This window comes from Trachypithecus francoisi, unplaced genomic scaffold, assembly GCF_009764315.1.
Source record: "Trachypithecus francoisi isolate TF-2019V2 unplaced genomic scaffold, Tfra_2.0 Lachesis_group2, whole genome shotgun sequence".
NCBI lineage: Eukaryota > Metazoa > Chordata > Mammalia > Primates > Cercopithecidae > Trachypithecus > Trachypithecus francoisi.
In genome coordinates this window covers 138,936,166-138,957,503 of record NW_022681465.1, presented here as the reverse complement: position 1 = coordinate 138,957,503, position 21,338 = coordinate 138,936,166, and the positions used below count along the sequence as shown (strand labels likewise).

The window sequence follows — 21,338 nt, the reverse complement described above, 5'->3', positions numbered from 1 at the left end:
GCAGACATGCTGTTTTCACTTGGTATCCTGGAGTTGGGTTGCTAACCTTAATTTCTATGGTGTTTTCTAAAATGAAACTTGACAAAGTAGACCACCAGCTGCACCGTGGTTTCTGTAAAAGTATTGTTAGTAAGTGGCCAAGAGACTTGAGGAAAATACAGATTTTTTGTTTACCTTGGTCTTGTTTTAAGTCTTAAAAAATTAAAGTTACATTATAATGTAGAATACAGATGGGACATAGTCCTTGTAAGCTTCCCTTGAAAATGTTTTAAATATTTAGGAAGCTTTTAAAAGGCACTAAATTGTACTAATTGTACAAAGATCAAGCCAATTTTATGAAACAGTCCCACAGAGTAATAATATATGTGATGCAGTGTGAGAAAGAAAATACTCATTTCTAACATGATGGTAATAATAAAATTTAGCCTCTTAGGAGTTGGAGCAGGGAGATGGGTAATTACAAATTTGCAGACTATAGGAAAAGTTTCATTTTTTTATGACCCCACAGAGTCTCAAATTTTTATTTCACCACCTGCAAGAGACTACTGTGAAATCACTGCTCCATATTTGCCAGTGGAGGAAATGGACATCAGAGTAGCGAATACTTCCTATGTTTACACGTTTGCATAGACTACACACACGTCATGCGTTTATGGCAGGCAGCTGGCATTTGTTCCCAAAAATAATAATGTTGAAGTATGGGTGGCATCATTCCCATATACAGAAACACAAAACACTTCGATCGTAAACTTGTTTCTTCAGAAGCCAAACTAACTTGCAGAATAATAGAGCCACTGGTTTAATGTTTCCTCAAGGTAGGTTTTAGTGCAAGCTAGTATTCTGTGTGTCCGTAGAAATGGTTCAACACCTGCAGCTGGTGAATTAGGAATTGTATTTGTTGCCTTTTTTATATTAGATGAGGTGCAAACATTTTAATGCTAGTCAGTATGCACCATCACAGGCAAGTTAGATGCCATTAGCACTTGAAACTATACTTTTGGAAACTTAGGCTAAGTTAATTTGGATTTGTTATTTGATTCACCTACTGACCTTTTCTTTTGTTTGAAATGCTTATCAGCATAATGAGCTAGGTGTCGTGCATATTTGTGAAGAAACATCCTTTTTGGTCCCTTTCGGGACAGAGAGGTACTCCTTGATCTTTATGAATGACAGGTTACTGTTTTGCCTTATTGCTTAACTTAATGTAGTGAAATAAAGCAGACAAAGCTTGAGCGTGTCTTTCGTTTGCTCTCATGTATATACTGTGTAGCACGGCTCAGAGCCAAAAGACAGGTGGACTTAAGAGAGTTGGCTAAAAGAGTTGGTGGGGCATGCTTCCTTCCATTCCTTTAAATGAAGTAATCTAAAGTCTCTTAGCAGGTTAGTTCATCATAATATATAAGTAGATGTTGCTTTGAGCTTCTTATATACATATTTGCAGAACCATTATATAAATGTGCTTAGACCTCTACCAGTTTTTATCCTGGGTCATTGCTTCTCAAGATATCCTTTGCAATATACACAGTGGTCTGCCTCCACCAGTGGCCACTCATCCACCTTCATCTGTACCTTCATAACTCTTCCTTCCCTCCTCTTACTTAGCTGAATTATTCATACTCTTCCTGTCTGAACCCAGCCCCACCTCTTAACACTCGAGCACATCCTCTTACCTATTCACAGACAGCATCGGCAGCTCTCCCCTTCCCTTTTCCATCAGCATGTGATTTCTCTCATCTTAAAAAAGAAATTGGCCTCACTCTCCTCTTCAGCTGCCACTCCATTTCCCTACTCCCTTTACAGCAAAACTCTAACTCTGGCTGGGCACGATCGCTCACACCTGTAATCCCAGCGCTTTAGGAGGCCGAGGCAAGAGGATCATTTGAGGCCAAGAGTTTGAGACAAGATGGAGACCTTGTCTCTGTTTAAGTAAAAGTTTTTTTTAAAAAAAACAAAAACACGCTAATTCAACCTTCCAGTTCTGTCATTCTCACCTGAACCCATTCCAGTTAGACTGTCACCGCCACCACTTGGTCAAAACTGCTCTTGTCAAGGTCACCAGCAGTCACCACACTTAAATACGGGGTCAGTTCTTAGTCCTTAACTATGCAGTTTTTCAGTAGATCTGACAGTTTCTCTCTCCCTTCTTGAAAGGCTTTACTTGGTTTCCAGAACACAACACTCCTGGTTTTAAGGCAGAGCAGGGACCCCCTCTTAGGAGGCTTGTGGGCCCCTCCACGCATGGAAATAAAAGAAAATGTTGAGTTCCTTCAAGGGGATTCTAGGCACTTAGCTAGCCCGGAGAAGTTAATGAGCAACTTGATAAGTAAGAAAGTAACAGTAGCTGAAAACAATAGCCAAGGAAGTCAGAGTAAGATGTTTTGTTCCCTGTAGAAACTAAGGGTAACATCAGATATGTCCCCAACTTTTCAGAAACCTGGACTCTCACCAAACAGATTTAAACCTCAGATAAGGGGAAACTGAGAACTGAACTCTGACCACTGTTCATTGTTCTGAGTTGCTTCCTGAGGGGCCTGGAGGAAGTCATGCCCACCTGCCAGAGCTAACACTCTTTTTCTGTGGATCCCAAGTTCAGACAGCTTTACTGCCTCAACCAATTACAAATCAAAAAGTCTTTGAATCCACCTATGACCTTTGAGCCCACCCCCCATCCCAGCTTTGAGATGTCCCACCGTTTTAGGTCAAACCAATATATAGTCTCTATGTATTGATTTATGACTTTGCCTGTAACCTCTCTCTTTCTCTGCCTTTAAAAGCCCATACCTTTAAGCCATCTGAGAGTTCGGGTCTTAAGCATGGTCTGTGCAATTCTCCTTGCATGGTGCCCTGCAATAAAATGCCTCACTTTTCTCTTGCTACTAGCCTGATGTCAGTGACTTTGCAGCACTGGGTGAGCAGACCCCAGTTTCGTTCAGTAACAGTTTTCTGTCTACCCTGCTAGAAAGTTTTATTCTGTATTCTTTGCTAGTTCTTTCCCATCTTCCCAACCTTGCAGTATACCAAATCTCATTTCTCACACTTCTTTCCTCTTTACACTCATTTAATGATCTTGCCCAGTTTTGGGGGGCAAGAATGCTGAGAAAAAGTGTATTCCCAAGGCCAACACATGCTGAAGACTGAGGCTGAATTGAATTAGAGCAACAGAGAACCCCTTTACTTCTCCTGGACTACCAGCCTACCAAGCGGCTGGTAACAAGCATCCATTTCTAGGGGATGGGCAAAGGCCTAGAAAGTTAGCCACCACTGTGCAGGTAGGCAGGACAGCTGTAAGCTGAGGATGAAGCATGAACACTTGAGTTCTTCAGCCCCAACCTACAATATAGAATAATGCTAGAGTAGGTGAAATCTGTGGTACACTGAAAGCAACCATAGCAATAAAACCCACGCCCAGGCCAAGTGCAGTGGCTCACGCCTATAATCCCAACACTTTGGGAGGCTGAGGCAGGCGGATCACCTGAGGCCAGGAGTTTGAGACCAGCCTAACCAACATGGAGAAACCCCATCTCTACTAAAAATACAAAATTAGTCAGGTGTGGTGGCACATTCCTGTAATCCCAGCTACTCAGAAGGCTGAGGCAGGAGAATCACTTGAACCCGGGAGGTGGAGGTTGCGTTGAGCCAAGATCGCACCATTGCACTCCAGTGTGGGTAACAAAAACAAAACTCCGTCTCAAAAAAAAAAAAAAACCCAAGCCCAGCTCGATTCCTGACCAGATTGACCAAACCCCATGCAGATGGTCTAACAGAACACACTTGCCCATTACCGAGCATTAATATGATTTACCTCATTCATTCTCTTCTGTTATATAAGCAATGACTCGGCCGGGTACGGTGGCTCACGCCTGTAATCCCAACATGTTGGGAGGCCAAGGCAGGCAGATCACTTGAGGCCAAGAGTTCAAGACCAGCCTGACCAACGTGGTGAAACCCCATCTCTACTAAAAGTACAAAAATTAGCCAGGTGTAGTGGTGCAGGCCTGTAGTCCCAGCTACTCAGGAGGCTGAAGCATGAGAATCGCTTGAACCCAGGAGGCAGAGGTTGCAGTGAGCTGAGACTGCACCACTGCACTCCAGCCTGGGCGAGAGAGTGAGACCCTGTCTCAAAAAAAGAAAAAAAAATGAAAATATGTAAGCAATGACTAGCATTCAATAAAGAATTGAGACACACAAAAAAGCAAAAATAACACATTCCTCACAAAGCAATCTTTAGGACTGTATACGGAAATGACCCAGATGTTTGAACTAATGGACAGAGACTTTAACATGTTTTTGGGGCTCAGAAAATGATACCCCAAGTTAAGGCTCTGAAGCAGCCTCAGAAGCAAAAGTTTCTCTGACCTTCTGCCTTCCTGTCTCTGGCCCTTCATTCTTCCCCAAGCCTAGCCACAGACACTGAATCCCTTTTCCTCAAGGTGAGTCATAGAGAGAACACCTTTTCCCCAAAGCCAGCCATAAAATGTAAAAATACTACTCTAGGCTGGGTGATGACTCCCGCCTGTAATCCCAGCACTTTGGGAGGCAAAGGCAGGCGGATCACAAAGTCAGGAGTTCAAGACCAGCCTGACCAACATGGTGAAACCCTGTCTCTACTAAAAATACAAAAATTAGCCAGGCGTGGTGGCGTGCACCTGTAATCTCAGCTACTCGGGAGGCTGAGGCAGGAGAATCGCTTGAACCCGGGAGGCGGAGGTTGCAGTGAGCCGAGATGGCGCCATTGCACTCCAGCCTGGGTGACAGAGCGAGACTCCACCTCAAAAAAAAAAAAAAAAAAAAAAAACTAACTTCCCCCTTGCTTTTCTGTGTAAAAACTGGCTCTAAAGAAATTATCTGAGCTACCTTGTTTTAGATTGTAGGTCATAAGACGCCCATTCCAAAGAGGGTCCTGCCCATACCCAGAAGGAAGGAACGCTGCCGAGAGAGACCAAGAATCTAGACAGACAGGCCTCACTGGGTTTCCCCACTCAGTCTGTTAGCACTAAATCAGTACCGTTTTTGTCCAATCCTATTTCTACATAACTGTCCATACTTTGTTGAACCTAAGCATATAAATGGACAATTTCCCATTTAGGTCTTCATTCTGAAGGCTCCTGTGTCACGTAAAACTATGATCAAATAAATTTGTATGCCTTTTCTCCTATTAATCTGTCTTTTGCTAGTTAATTTTCAGTGAATCTTAAGAGGGGAAAGGGGAACTTTCTGTTGGCCCCTACAATGTTAAAACTACTGGAAAATATGGAGCCAGGTGCCATGGCTCACACTTGTGATCTCAGCACTTTGGGAGGCCAAGGCTGGAGAATCACTTGAGCCCAGGAGTTGCCCGAGACCAGCTTGGGCAACATGGCGAGACCCTGTCTCTACAAAAAAGTTACAAATTAGCTGGGCACCGTGGCCTGCTTCTATGGTCCCAGCTACTTGGGAGGCTAAGGCTGGCGGATCCCTTGAACCCAGGAATTGTAGGTAACAGTGAGCTATGATCATGCCTGGGTGACAAAGTGAGACCCCCATCTCGAACAAAAGAGAAAGAAAATATGGACAATATATATTGTGAAAGGAAATTAAATCTTGGGACCCAAAACTCATTAAGCCAAAGGGAAAAGTTGAGCTGGGAACTGGGTCACACAAACCTGTCTCCTGCTTTTGGTTCCTAAATAAGATAGCTACAAGATGAAAAGCTACATGCCTCCCGCATACGTTGCCTGGTAATGCAGACCCTTCCAGAAACAGCAAACCTTTTTCATTTACAATCTCACTGGACACGTTCGGTATTCCAGTGGTATGATCACTTAGCTTCAATCTTTGTACCACAAATAGGTATTGAAGATGTTACATGGCATACAGAGGCTTTAACGAATTACACCCAAAGGCCCTAAATGGTAGCTGCATGAGTACCTCTTTGCTAAGCAATGAGGTCATGCTTATGAGGAAAGGTGTGCTGCAGAACTATATGGCTTTAGGTATACTCACAGCAGCACAAGGGAACCTGCGCCATCATAAAAACAATGTTGTGTGTATATTCCAGGTGAATCGAAGAACATAACCTGACTTATGACTGATACAAAAACCCAGATAACCAACTGCCAGATCCAAAACCCTCACTAATCCATTGCTTGAGTGGTTGGTTTGGATCCTGGGGAATTTAGTGGCAGAAGCTATTGCTTATAATAGGAGGAATAATAATTTATGTTCTGTCCTGTTTCTGCTTACAATGTTGTTATAGTATGTATTTGCAAATAAGTCAATGTGCAACCAAAAGGTAATGACTGCCCAGAGAATTGCTTTAATTGAGGAGGCAGTAATATAGCCTGACCCAGCTTCCAGGTTTGCTTTCCTTTTGTTGCTATAAATCTGGCCTAGTCTCTCTCTATATTTTTTTCTTCTCTTTTCTTTGTTCCTTTCTAGGAAAGTAAAATTCCTCACTAGGAATTTCCTTGTGGGCAAAATATGGGGGAGGCATGTAGCTTTCCATCTTGTAGCCCATCTTATTTAGGAACCAACAGCGAGAGGCAGGTTTGCGTGACCCACTTCCCAGCTTGACTTTTCCCTTTGGCTTAATGAGTACGGGGTCCCAAGATTTAATTTCCTTTCACATTTCCCCCTTTTTTTCTTTAAAATCTTTTGGAGAAAGCATTTTAAAAGGATGTGTTCCTGGCCTCAGGTTGCTTTTTCCTCGTGTTTTGAGCTGGTTTCTTGTCACTAGGATGGTTTATTCCAGGAAATTCAGGTCCCACGTTGCGAGGAAGGCTCATTCCTAGAAGTCATGTCCCACAAAGATTAAAAAAAAAAACGGGGGGAGGAAAGAAGGAAAAGGGAGGCAAGGAGATGATTGAGAGCTCCAAACTTAAAGGGGAAAGGGCTCCTATCCCTGTTCTCTTAATGTTAAACGTTATTTTGTTTGTGGAATATTCACTCTGTAATATTTATATGAGGAATTAAGTATACTATTATGCATGATTTGCAGTATGTATTGACCTGAGGAGTGCCTTGAGCCTGTGTGTCCAAGGCTCTGAGTGCTCAGTGAGTGGGAAGTACTAAGGAGAATTGCTTTCTTGGAAACTCAACGTAGTTCGTGGCTTTTTTGATTGAAATAGCATCAATAAAAGTCTGACATTGTGGAAAAACACAAATGTATGTGGACTCTGTTATTTCTGACCTTGCACTCCTCACGAGACACGTGAAATTAGAGTCACAGATGTAGAAACCAGGCAGAAGACTGTCTGAAGAGATGATACTTGAGAATTTTCCAAATATAATAAAAGACAACAAATCACAGATCCAAGAAGCTCAGATAAACCCAAGGACTTTCTTATAAAGGCAAAGACATACTTACCATATGAGCAAATAATCTCACTCTAAGGTATTTACACAAGCAAAATGAAAACCGATATCCATACAACGATCTGTATGTCAACGTTTATAATGGTTTTATTTATATTCACTAAAATCCGGGAACCCAAATGTCCAGCAACTGACAAGTGAATTATATGATACATCCATACAATGGAATTCTACTCAGTCATACAAAAGAAGAAATTACTGATACATGTAACAATATGGATGAAATCTCAACTACAAAATACTAAGTGAAAAAAATCAGATCCAAAAGGCTATGTAGGATTCCATGTATATGACATTCTGGAAAAGGCAAAACTAGCGACAGAACACAAATTAGTGATTGCCATGGTTTGAGTATGGGGATAAGTGGATTAACTACAGAAACAAGGGAACTTGGGATGATAGACAATTCCATATTTGACTGTAGTGAATGTATGTAAAAAATTCAAAACTAAAAAGGATAAAACTTTATGTGAAGTTATACTTTAAATCAACTTTTTTTTCCTGAGGTGATTTGAATAAATATGTTAGGTAGTTTGATGACCCGTTAAGTATGAAAGTGGTACCAGAATGGCTTGAAACTCATAAAATATTGGTGGAGTGGTTACGAGTTATTCCAAAAATCAAATAATGCATATGTTTATTCATAAGATCCTTGTCATTTCAGAAGCTGGAAATGAAACAGTACTAATGTCTTTGAATTTGTGGCTTCACCACTTTTTAGGTCCACAACTAGGCGCTAAATCAGGAGAGATTAGGTTAATCTCTCTAAACCTGTTTTCTTTTCTATAAAAGAGGGATCATCATACCTGCCTACAGGGTAGAGTTACCAGATAAAATACAAGAAGATTGGTTAAGTGATGTGAATTTCAGATCAACCACGAATCCTACTTTAGTACAAGTAAGTACCAAATATATTTATAATTAAAAAGAGATTCGCGGTTAATCTGAAATTCAACTTTAGACGTTCTGTAATGAGAGAGAGAGAGAGGGAGAGAGAGAGAGAGAGAGAATAAGAATCTGGCAGCCCTACAGAGAGGTTACGAGAATAAATGAGACACTGGAACCGCAAGACGTTCGCCCAGCATTTGGCATAATAAGCGCCTCAATGGTAGCGAACGCTGTTTTAATCCCAGCCTCTTATGTATTACGTCTTACTTTATTCTTTCGCCCAATTTTTAAATAAATCAACTGCACCTGTAGCCCTTCTTTCCAAGCCGGCAAAAACTCGAAGGAAACATCCAGGTACAACACACCAGCACCCCGATTCTTAAGCTTAGAAATTCCAAGAGCGGGCGACGTCATGACGCAAAGGCTCCGCCCCGGAAGAGGCACTGGACGCGTAATTAAGACGCCGACTAGCCCGGCGCTAGCCTCGGGGCTTGACGGGATTGTGGCGGTCCTCTCTCCCAATTCGGAAGCTACAGCTGCCTCCGGACTCTCTCAAGATGGCGACCTCTCTGGGTTCCAACACCTACAACAGGCAGAACTGGGAGGATGCGGTGAGTGTGCTTGCCGGAGGAGGATGGAAGGAGGAGGCGAAGCCGCGTACCTTGCAAGCTCGCAGGACAGGGTCTGCGGTGCGGCCGAAGGAATTCCGGGGAGGAGCCAACGCGGTAGCCTAGCTCTGGCCGGAGCAGGAGGCCGGAGGGCGATCCTCTTGCGGGCTTGAAGGGCGGGGGCTTAGCCAGGGTACTGGGACCAGCGCCCTTTCCATCCCTGCCCCCTCCAGCCTATTCGAGCTGGTTTTCTTTTCTCCCGCCGCCTGCCGGAAGTGCAGACAGCGCCCCCTCCCGCGATCGGGTCGTGATGGACTTCGGGTTCCTGCCGTACCTTGTTCCCCACCCTGGCTTTCCGCCCCCTCGCCGCCCCAAGTGTCACTGAGGTGTCAGGGTCTTCGGAAGGTGGTCCTCAACCAGATTTCCCATTTTCACCAGGACTTCCCCATTCTGTGCCAGACATGCCTTGGAGAAAACCCATATATCCGAATGGTGAGTGATCGCGTGTGAAACGAGTTATTCATGTCCTGTCAGTGTTGTGGTACTTGCACACTGTGAAGTGTTTCTCTTAGACAAGGAGAAAAAATGATGCTCTTTTACTAACCCAAGGTGCTGGACGACTTGCAAAGAACTGTCATGTGTATTCTCTTACTTAGGAATCTGGTAATACTCCTGTAATGTAGGGGTAATCATGATAGCTAGTATTTGTTGAGCATTTATCTAGGAAATAGGTCTGCTTACCAGAAGGTGAGAGCGTTTGTGTCTTTTCATACAATAGTAGTGAATGGAGCTGGGATTTAAGTTCAGATATTCTGGCTCTAGGAATGTCAGCATGATAGGAGGAGAACCAGAACTAAAAACTAGGTTTCCTGACTGCTGGTCAAATGCCTTTTGGCCAGTGCACTTTATCTCTTTAAGCATTCCCTCTTTCTTATAAACAAGGGTAAAATTAGAACCAGTTAACAATAATTAGGTTAGGGCTGTATTACTGTGTAGTCGTAGAGATGTTGATATGTTAGTATGTTCAAGATGTTTGAATGGTTCAAGATGTTTGAATAGTTCTGTTTAAACAGAACATTTACTATATTCCGGGCATTGGCACAGGGCAAGTCTACAGTAGCTACCTTTTGACTAAACTTTGTAAAGTGAGCGGGCCATAGCTGTATCCTCTCTGATTTAGGGATTGTGGAAACCATTAGGAATGTTAGTTCTTGGGAGTGAACTTGGGAGCCAAAAATGAACCTAAGAGTTGTGGCTGTGGAAAGACACTCAGTTACCTAGTATTAGATGCATAGACTCTAGTTTTTTTCTTTTTTCTGTAGAGATAGCGTCTTGCTATGTTGCCCAGGCTGGTCTGGAACTCCTGGGCTCAAGCGATCCTTCCACCTTGGCCTCTCAAAGTGTTGGGATTACAGGCGTGAGCCACTGCCACTTGGCCCAGATCCATATTTCTTGAGATGTTATAACTTACAATATGTTGTTATAGTATGTTCCCTACCCTCTTCCCAAAAAAGTTTGGGTTTTGGTTTTTGTTGTTGTTGTTGTTGTTGTTTTTCTCTCTCTCTCTAGGAAGCCAGGGATTTCCAGACACATTTCTTGGGTTATGTTTAAGGAAATAGTAGACACCTGGCTTTTTTCTTTCTGTAACTCCAGTTCTTTTCTATTTTTTTTCTATTGTAGACCAAAGAAAAGTATGGGAAGGAATGCAAAGTAAGTATGTCTGTTAAAGAGTAATGATTTGTGTTTCATTTTTCTTTTTCTCTACTAAATTAGCCTTCAGCTTACTAAGTTTTGAGGTCTTCCAGTAAAAATCAGTGCCATACAACTTTTTATGTATTACTGATATATTCATTGGCTGGCAACTATTTATGTGGGAGATAAGAAAATGAACCCTCTGATGTAGAGATTCTAATGTCAGTGGATGGGCATTGAAGGAGTTTGTATACCAGGAGGTATATGACTGTCCACACAAGCATTTTAGCTGAGGAGGAAAGTCATCCCTGTCAGAAGATTCTCAAAAAATTGTATGACACTCCCCACTCCCCCTAAAAAAAATTAAGGTTCAGATTATTATTGGTGCTTACCTCTAGGATGGGAAGAACTTTGACCTTTTGGCTATTTCATTTCTGTACTCTGAATTTTTGCTGGAGAAGGATGCTGAAAATTGTATTGAAACATCAAATCAACTAGATGGTTGCTAAGGTCTCTTCTAAACCCTCCATTCAGGGATCTTTTCTTGAATGCCCCATTGTTATCAGATTTCCAGATTGCCCAGATCAGGACGATTAACATTCTGTGGCTCTTGTTTTGTGTTCCAGATCTGTGCCAGGCCATTCACAGTGTTTCGCTGGTGCCCTGGAGTCCGCATGCGTTTCAAGAAGACTGAAGTGTGCCAAACCTGCAGTAAATTGAAGAATGTCTGTCAGACCTGCCTTTTAGACCTAGAGTATGGTATGCTTGACCTGTCCAATAGATCTGAAAGTGTGCAGGTGCCTAAAACTACAAGCCGGTCTTTTGTCTCCCACTTCTCACCGTAGCTCTGGTTCTGATTTCACCTTGGAATGTCTGCTGTGGTCTGCTTTTCCCAGGAAAAGAACCATAATTAGGCTATTCTAGAGTCCTGAACAATAGTAGGAACTTAAGGAAAAGTTGGGAATTAATCAAAAGTGGCCTAAACCTTCATCTCTGTAGCCCAAGTGAGGTAAAAGGCATTGATCCTATGACAGATAATTTATTTGCCTTAGGCTTCTTTCTTGATCCAGAGCTTTTTTCCACCATGTCATCCAGAAGCTCACAGGGCAATTGTGCTTTATTTTATTTTATTTTTTGAGTTGGGGTCTCACTTTGTCACCCAGGCTAGAGTACAGTGGTGTGATCACAGCTCACTGCAACTTTGAACTGCTGGGCTCACGGGATCCTCTTGCCTCTGCCTCCTGGTATACCACCACACCCAGTGCACGTGTGTGTGTGTGTGTGGTGTGTGTGTGTGTGTCACTGTTTTGCCCAGGCTGGTTTTGAACTCCTGGCCTCAGGCGGTCCTCCCACCTTGGCCTCCCAGAGCCACCACAGCCAGCCTAATTGTGCTTTAGACTTTTGTCTCAGGTGTATTGTGAGAACTGATACATTGCTACTGTTTCAGAGTAACTGCTTTTGGGAGTAATGTTTTTTTTTTTTTTTTTAACAGTAGGTGACTGTTTTTCAGAAAGATAATTTTTCAACAAGAGTTTCTACTATTAAAGGAAAGGGAAAAATATGAGTTTATGTATGTTAAGTTCATTAGAATTACTCTTCTAGTCAGAGTTCTGGCCACATTTTATGTAATATTATTTATATGTTTGTTAAGGAGGTGTCTGGTCCTGGAGTACAGTGACCCTTACATGACTGTGACTATCCAGAGGATCTGTAGGACTAACCAAAGAAACCACTTTTACATTTACTTTAAGTAAATCATGTTGTTGTGGCTGGGCACGGTGGCTCAAGCCTGTAATCCCAGTACTTTGGGAGGCCGAGGCGGGCGGATCACGAGGTCAGGAGATCGAGACCATCCTGGCTAACACGGTGAAACCCCGTCTCTACTAAAAAAATACAAAAAGCTAGCCGGGCGAGGTGGCGGGCGCCTGTAGTCCCAGCTACTCCGGAGGCTGAGGCAGGAGAATGGCGTGAACCCGGGAGGCGGAGCTTGCAGTGAGCTGAGATCCGGCCACTGCACTCCAGCCTGGGCGACAGAGCGAGACTCCGTCTCAAAAAAAAAAAAAAAAAAAAAATACATTTACTTTAAGTAAATCATGTTGTAATAAAAAGTAGGTGCGTTACTAATTTACAAGTTGAATATGACCATGGGCACAGTTTGTTCATCTAAAAATTTTCTTTTATAATTTTTTTGTTTTTGTTTTTGAGACAGGGTCTCACTGTTGCCCAGGCTGGAGTGCAGTGGCATGATCACAGCTCACTGCAGTCTTAACCTTTCCAAGCTCAGGTGATCCACCTCAGCCTCCTGAGTAGCTAGGACTACAGGTGCACACCACCACACCCAGCTAATTTTTGTGTTTTTTGTAGAAATGGGGCTTCACTATGTTGACCAGACTGGTCTTGAATTCCTGGACTCAAGCTGTTCATCAGCCCCAGCCTTCCAGAGTGCTAGTATTACAGGCCTGAGCCACCACACCCAGCCTAAAAGATATTCTAAAACATTGATTTCATCAAATTTCCTGACAGCTCAGGAATTTGGACAATTTCTTAGCATGCTGTGTAGCAGAAGTAACCTGATGGTGCTAAAGAGTTTGCATAAAAACATAGTAAGATCTCTGGTACTAAATAGGAAGGAGGGGAAGGGAAAGGTGATGTATTCTGTGTGCGTGGTTAGTATGGATATGTTTTAAAATACATCTGAGGTCTCTTTCCTCTTTTTTTGTACCAGGCCTGCCCATCCAGGTTCGTGACGCAGGATTGTCTTTTAAAGATGACATGCCAAAGTCAGATGTCAACAAAGAGTACTATACACAGAATATGGAGAGAGAGGTATGCTGCCACTTTTTGGACAAAAATCCTAATGAATTGACACAGTCTGTATAATTTATCTTTTGAATTTGTCGTCCTCACTTAGATTTCTAACTCTGATGGAACACGGCCAGTTGGCATGCTGGGGAAAGCCACATCTACCAGTGACATGCTGCTCAAACTGGCCCGGACCACACCCTACTACAAAAGGAACCGACCCCACATTTGCTCCTTCTGGGTGAAAGGAGAGTGTAAGAGAGGAGAGGAATGTCCATACAGGCAAGAGCTGAGCCTCATTTTCAGTATTTGCTTTCAGATGATTTCTCATCTAAGAAATGGGAGGTGCTAGCTTAAACTGTTTCTGCTTTAAAATCTAAAGGTCATACAACTAATGTGGTGTATCTGATGTCTTAGAACTATGAAATTTAGAAGAGCATGAATAAATTGTAGTTTTTACTTACAATCGAGCCTTGGAAACTAAATTGCTATGCCATACAATATAAAGGCTGACCCTAAACGTCTCTACCTGAGAAGTACATCTTCACTGCCATGATTTAAATACTTGACTCTCAATGTATATAGTTGAAGTCAAAGTAAGGTCAGACTACTAAAGGGTGTATATTTTTTGGTTAAGACTGCCAAGCATCTGTATTAGGAGTTCTTAATTTGGGATTAGTTAACCCTACCCCCTAAAAAATAATATATGTGCTTTCTCTGGAGCTAGATCCATAGCTTTAATCAGATTCTCAGTGGAATACACACCCCAAATGTGTTAAGAATCATTGACCTAGAGAGGGGTAATCATGTGTCCCTTTCTGGGGGGCAGGAGGGGGCGGATCATGTCAAGAGTTTTTATTTATAAGGAAAGTTTGGCATCCTAGATGGCCTGATGGCTTTTAGGAGGCTAGGAATTCCTTTTCTCCTACAGTAAATCTCTTGGTATTAGGTCTATTTTGGTAATTGTATTTTGGTAGAAACCATAGTTTCTAGTTCAAAAGGCACTTCAGAATATGTATCTAGGACTTTAATATGTAGCTACTCTTGGAAGATACCATTTTTTCACCTTTGTTTCACCTTTATGCCCTGTTTTTTTCTTGAATCATAGACATGAGAAGCCTACAGATCCAGATGACCCCCTTGCTGATCAGAATATTAAAGATCGATATTACGGAATCAATGATCCTGTAGCTGACAAGCTTCTAAAGCGGGCTTCAACAATGCCTCGGCTGGACCCACCAGAGGATAAAACTATCACCACACTATATGTTGGTGGTCTAGGTGATACCATTACTGAGACAGATTTAAGGTTTGTGGGTATAAGTTAAAGAGTTATTTTTGCTTTTAACTGCCCTGGGATAATTTATTTGCAAAAACTGCAAGCATGATCATTCTGTACAAAATCCATTTTTCTTTAGTCTCTGTACTGTTAGTATCATGCTGACTGGAATTTTTGTAAAATTGTCCTTTATGGTGCCACAGTAATAATGTGCTTATCTGGCTGGGCACAGTGCCTCATGCCTGTAATCTCAACACTTTGGGAGGATCTCTTGAGCTGAGGAGTTTGAGACCAACCTGAGCAACATAGTGAGACCCGATCCCTACTAAGAAATCAAAAAAATTAGCTGGGTGTGGTGGCATGTGCCTGTAGTCCCAGTTGTTTGGGAGGCTGAGGCAGGAGGATCGCTTGAGCTTGGGAGATCAAGGCTGCAGTGAGCTGTGATTGCACCACTGCACTCTAGCTTAAGCAACAGAGTGAGACCCTATCTCAAAACCAAAGCACAAAGAGTGCTTATCCATCCTGGCAATATGGTAATAATGACACAGAATTCTATTTGACCTAACAGCCAGGTTTTAAAGGATGGCACGCATCTAAGTATGATTAATTATGTAGAGGAGGGAGAGCTTTGTGATGATAAAACTCTTATGGTTTAAATTGTTGGCTTTTTAAAGAGACTGGCATTTGATAAATTTGTATTATTTTTGGCTTGTATTATGCTTGGCTAGATGAGACATCTGGGCAGATAGTAATGGAAATTACCTCTTCCAAAGAGATAAAGTGGAGAAGAAACTCCTGTAAGTTTATAACCTGCCCTTGGTAGCCTGTCTCTGTTAAACCCTATCTAAGTGAGCTAGACAACCCCCAGGGGTTGGCAGACTTTTGCTGTAAGAGGCTGGATAGTGAATATTTTAGGCATTGTGGGCCACATGCAGTCTCTGTCACATATTCTTATTTTAAACACTCTTGGCTCATGGGCTTTGAGAGCTGTAGTTTGCCAACCCCTTATCTAGGATTTAGGGTCTGTAAGGAACCTATTAGAACCCCCTTTCCCCCATGGGAAAAAACCCTGAGATGTTTGAGAACCTTTATTTACTCATTATTTCTCTTTCCTTCTCTCAGTAAGCAGCACCCACATTAGGACAAGATATAGGGGGGAAGACCTGAGGGTAGTTAGGTAGATAACCTTGGGGCCCACCTGCCTAGTAGTGTGTCACTGAAAGTTAACAATCCGTTTTCAGTCTCTTGGGAACATCTTTGTTCCCTCCCATTTTCATTGTTTTTCTGCCTGTGTCCCTTCAGAAATCATTTCTACCAGTTTGGAGAGATCCGGACGATCACTGTTGTGCAGAGACAGCAGTGTGCTTTCATCCAGTTTGCCACAAGGCAAGCTGCAGAAGTGGCTGCTGAGAAGTCCTTTAATAAGTTGATTGTAAATGGCCGCAGACTGAATGTGAAGTGGGGAAGGTGAGAATTAAACTATTTTTAAGTGACATTTTGCTCAGATTTTTAAGAAACTATGTCATTGTCTGGAGACTAGTAGGCTATTGGTTAACAGTCTTAAATGAACAGGATCTTTAAAGAGATCTTTCAAAGGTCACTCTCTTTTTGATACTTGATTCCTGTGGATGTTGGGAGAACCCTGCTTTGGAAATGTATTCAGGGGTTTGTTGTATAATCTGCTCCTTGGAAGGTTCATGTTTTTGTGACTAGCTATTATAGGCCAAGTATAATAGCCAGAGCATGAAAGGTGAGTTTCAGGGTTTATAAATGAATTAGACCTAGATTCTGCCCTTAGAGGGTGATTGTCAAATGGAGAAGATAAAACAAGGACGAATCGCTATTTTAAGTTTAAAAGTGATGATTGCATAAGAGAGACACGGGTGAAAGACTCAGTTCAAAGGGGGAACACGTCTCCAGCGTGGAACCAGGGAGGAGATGGCTAATAGCAGCATCTGCCTTTGTGGAGAGCTCCCTATGTGGTAAGCACAGTGCTAAACATGTATGTGTTGCCTCTTCTGGTCCTTATGATAGTTCTAGCAGGTTTTGAACCCAGGTCTTTTCTGGTGTCAAAACCTTTGCTCTTGTTCACTGTGCACAGTGGCATTTATGGGAAAAGTGTGTGCTGAGGAGGAAGTAGAGCGAAGGAACTCCATTGGGCTGAGGAATTTAGGAAGCAGACATGTGAGATACGGTGGGCCAGAGTGCCGACTGTATGCATGTGTGTTTCCCAGATCCCAAGCAGCCAGAGGAAAAGAAAAAGAGAAAGACGGAACTACAGACTCTGGGATCAAACTAGAACCTGTTCCAGGATTGCCAGGAGGTGAGTGCAGACTTCCTGCTGACTTCAGAAGCTCCGTCTGCCCTGATGTTCCTATTTTGGAAGACAGGACCCAGGTCTTGTTCGTGTTGTCACTCTGCTCTCCCAATAGGACCTCTGAGAATGTAAAGGTGGTAGAAACAGTGTTGCACAATTGTTCTCCCCTCTATGTGTTGACTATATTCTCTCCTCCAGCTCTTCCTCCTCCTCCTGCGGCAGAAGAAGAAGCCTCTGCCAACTACTTCAACTTGCCCCCAAGTGGTCCTCCAGCTGTGGTGAACATTGCTCTGCCACCGCCCCCTGGTATTGCTCCACCTCCTCCCCCAGGTAACTTCCATCTTCCTTCTTAGCCCAGAGAAATCCTTGTGAAAGTTCTGTCTCATAAACGTCACCATCACGTTCAACACGTCCAAACCCTGTAAGTTTGCTCTGTAGAAGTCTATAAGTAAAGTTGATCTGTTGGGATTTCTGATATTTTTTTTTCTCCTGCTCTGCCAAGGAGAAGAAAGGGGCCAGTTTTCTAAAGATCCGAGTATATGTGTCATCAGAGTAAGATTATTAGATTACAAAGATCTATCACCAATTTGTTCCCTTTTCTAAACTGAATGCTAATGGATGCCCTAGAGCACTATTGCTCAGTGTGGGCTGTGAGTGGGTGTCATTTTACAAAGTGTTTATCATCTGTCTGCCACCAGATCAGGAGCTTGTGCCAAAAGGTAAATCAGTGAACCCCTTCCTTCATTGAGAAAGTCTTGTTACCGAAAAACTGTCAGATGAACTAAACTGTGCCTGGTCATATAATTTACATTCTGACTCAAGCTCTGTCTTTTCAGTGGCCAGAAATAGGTGGAAGACTGGCACTTTGTACAGCACTGCTCTACACAGTGTTAACTGTGGAAGGAAATCACAGGTAGCCAGTTCTCCTGTGGCAGAGAGCCCATACTCTGAAGTGAATCTGGTTTCTGAACACCCTCTATTCTGGTGTCAGGCATTAAGGTTAATGATGACACAGTCTTGCCATCAGCCTGATTTCTTCCTTATCTCCCAAATCCTGACTGAATCCTGTCTGGTAGGATTTGGCATGTTGGATACGTAGCAGAGACTCAGACGATGTACTAGGCGATACCTTGTGTGCTGTGGAGTTTTTTGGACTCGGGGGGAAAGGTTTCTAAAACCAAGGAAATAACAGGTGGAAGCAAGTTTTATGAACTGACATTTGCTTAAGCCCCGTGTCAACCTTGATTTATGTGTAGATGGTTTTAACCTTAGCAAGATTGAGAGGTTTGAAAGGTTATCAAGGAAACTGCAAGCCTAACACATTTGTTCTCTCGTATCTGCAGGTTTTGGGCCACACATGTTTCACCCAATGGGACCACCCCCTCCTTTCATGAGGGCTCCAGGACCAATCCACTATCCTTCTCAGGACCCTCAGAGGATGGGAGCTCACGCTGGGAAACACAGCAGCCCCTAGCACCTTGTCACCACTCTGAGGCTCTGTGGAAGAAAGGGCACTTAAAACTCCCAGTAAATCTTGGAATAAATATATTTGTCCTTCCCTTGTAGTTTCCATGGTAGCTGAATGTGCTTAGATGTGGGCATTCGGAGACTGACAGCCATGCTTTCCTACACATGTTCAAAGGATCGATGGACCGTAAATAAGCTGCCGTTAACACATCTGGTTACTGCTATAACACGACTAATGAAGCCTAATGCCTGTTCCCCTTACCTGTGTGGGGGACAAGCAGATGAGTGAATTGGAATGTCCAGCAGAGTTACCGTCCCAATTATATGTTCATTTTGTATATTTTTTGGGCGGGGGAATAATTGACCTGCGGTAAAAAAACCTTTGACCATTTTTATGTCCATTGAGTATTTTCCTTTTCATCCTGTTAAAAAAAAAGATAACTAGTACTAATCATTCGAGTGGCCTAAGTGTGATTTAACTCTTTTGAAGTCACACCCTCAGAAAGATGAGTAGAAACCAGCACCAGCACAGCCCAGATCTTTTCTTTCCTCTCCTTTTCCTCATTTATTCCTAAAGGAATCTGACCATTTTAAGTCTCTACGGCCCAAAAAAAGACAAAACTAAAAATTCCTTTTTATTCCTGTCAACTGGATGGAAACAAATTTAATGGAGCTGTGTACCATTGAAGAAACCTGGTGTCTGGCATGAAATTACTGTAAAGAACTTCCTGTAAAACACGTTCTTTAACAAATGAAAAGCGTTGGAGCGTGTGAGTGAAAGACTTGTGACCTCCTGCTGGGACTCTGATAGTCGTCAGCATTCACCTTGGTGTGTCTTCAGTGTCTCATTGTCATCCCTGCTTCTGTTTGGTCTTAGAGTGTTTGGATATAACTGAACTGTAGATGGTAAAGGAAATTTGATGTGTTTTTGTTTTTAAATAATTAAAACGGGTCAATTTTTGAAATGTTGTCATGGGTTTATTTCTAGATTCCTCTTTATCCTTTGGTAGCTGAACTCAAGGTCAGTGGAAGTTATTTAATAGAAATGAGTTATATATCGTAAAATTTTTAAATGTTGCTTTAGACTTTTGATTATATCCATTCCATGATGATTTACTTATTTTATTATTCTTTTAACTCAGCCTATTCCTGGGTTAGATTCCATGATGATTTAAAAAGGCCCAGACCTTTTTAGTACTTACTTCAAAGGGTGATTGTGAGGTTGAAATAAGATAGTGCACAGAAACACTTAGCACAGATCCTGTTGTATGGTGGTTGAAAAAGGGTAACTTTAAGAAGTCACCCAGCTGGGTGCATGCCGATAGTGCCAGCTACTTAAGAGGCTGAGGTGGGAGGATTGCTTGAGGCCAGCAGTTCAAGGCCAACCTGGGCAACATGGTGAGATCCTGTCTCAAAAATAAAATTTAAAAGGTCATCCTTAGGCAAGTCATTTTAAAAGGAAACAATTATTATAAATTCATTTTTGCTGAAGCCAACTTTTTTTTTTTTGAGATGGAGTCTTGCTCTGTCACTAGGCTGGAGTGCAGTGGTGTGATCTCAGCTCACTGCAACCTCTACCTCCTGGGTGCCTCCTGGGTTTAAGCAATTCTCCTGCCTCAGCCTCCTGAGTAGCTGGAATTACTGCGCCACCACACCCAGCTAATTTTTATATTTTCAGTAGAGATAGGGTTTCACCATGTTGGCCAGGATGGTCTCGATCTCCTGACCTCGTGATCCGCCCACGTCAGCCTCCCAAAGTGCTGGGATTACAGGCGTGAGCCACTGTGCCTGGCCATTTCCTTAAGCCAATTTTATGCCACTTTTATCTAAAATGTTTACTTCCAAGAAGGACATGCCCCATATGGCACCCTGTTTTAGATTTGCAGAATTTCTATTTTTCTCTCTAGAGAACTTAAATTGCCTTTTTTTTAAGATTTAAAAATCTATACTTAGAAATTTTCATTTTATTGCTAATAATGTCAAATGTGAAGCAATGTAGGATACTTCCCAAGTATTTTTGTACCCTTTTGGGTCTTTTTTGATTGCCTGCTTTTGAGCATGTAAAGGATTTTTAGCCAATTTGTAAATGAGATGTGAATCTTAGGGATAGCATTTTAATAACTGCTAGATTCAATGATTTACATCTCCACATATACATACATACATACATGCCTGTCCAATTGTGTATCCTAATGTTGCTTTCTTGGGGAGGAGGAGATTCTAATTTTTGTGCAGTCTGGTTATGGATCTTTTTAAAAAAGATATTAAGTATAGAATAGCTATTCATCATAAATAAATCAGAATTATGAGCAATTAGATCTTGGCAAAAACTCTTTTGCTTGCCAAATTCCATTGCCTAGAACACACAGCTGGGTACACTTGGTGAAAATCAACTTTTGCCATTCCTAGGCTTGGCCTGTAAAACCCTCACCCAGTCCTGTGTGCTTTCTCCATCTGGCTGAATGCACAGAATGGTCTCTAGAAGACAGCAGAGTCACACGGTGGAGCCTGGGTTCCTCCATCACCACTTAGAAGACAATATTGTTGCTATATGAGAAATTTTTGTTGTATTAAGGCATTGAGACTTGGGGATTTATCTGTTATAGCTGATAGTGTTACTCTAATAAAAATATAGATGTCCTCAAATCTAATAATAAAAAGGCACTTGTTTATATAGTAGGTTTACACTGAGTGATGGTGTTTTCCTCTTTTTTTGAAAAATAGGGGTCTCACTACATTGCACACGCTGGTCTCAAACTTCTGGGCTCAAGTGATCCTCCCACCTTGGCCTTCCCTTTGTTGGGATTGCAGGCATGAGCCACCGCGTCCAGGCAAGTAATGGTGTTTTAAACAGACTCTGGAGCCAGACTACCTGAGTTCAAATCTCAACTTCAGCTCCTCCCAGCTGTATAACCGGGTACGTACTTAATCT

General features: G+C 42.3%; 1 protein-coding gene across 1 annotated transcript; it reads left to right on the top strand.

Annotated features, from left to right (window-relative positions):
• The first annotated feature begins 8,678 nt into the window (after positions 1 to 8,678).
• On the top strand, positions 8,679 to 19,371 carry RBM22 (RNA binding motif protein 22). The gene is made up of 11 exons (XM_033180622.1): positions 8,679 to 8,852; positions 9,288 to 9,341; positions 10,530 to 10,559; positions 11,168 to 11,300; positions 13,267 to 13,367; positions 13,453 to 13,625; positions 14,452 to 14,652; positions 15,925 to 16,089; positions 16,857 to 16,945; positions 17,138 to 17,269; positions 18,283 to 19,371. Exons 1-11 carry the CDS (start codon positions 8,799 to 8,801, stop codon positions 18,411 to 18,413), a joined length of 1,263 nt encoding a protein of 420 aa, XP_033036513.1. The 5' UTR covers positions 8,679 to 8,798; the 3' UTR covers positions 18,414 to 19,371.
• Positions 19,372 to 21,338: the final 1,967 nt, after the last annotated feature.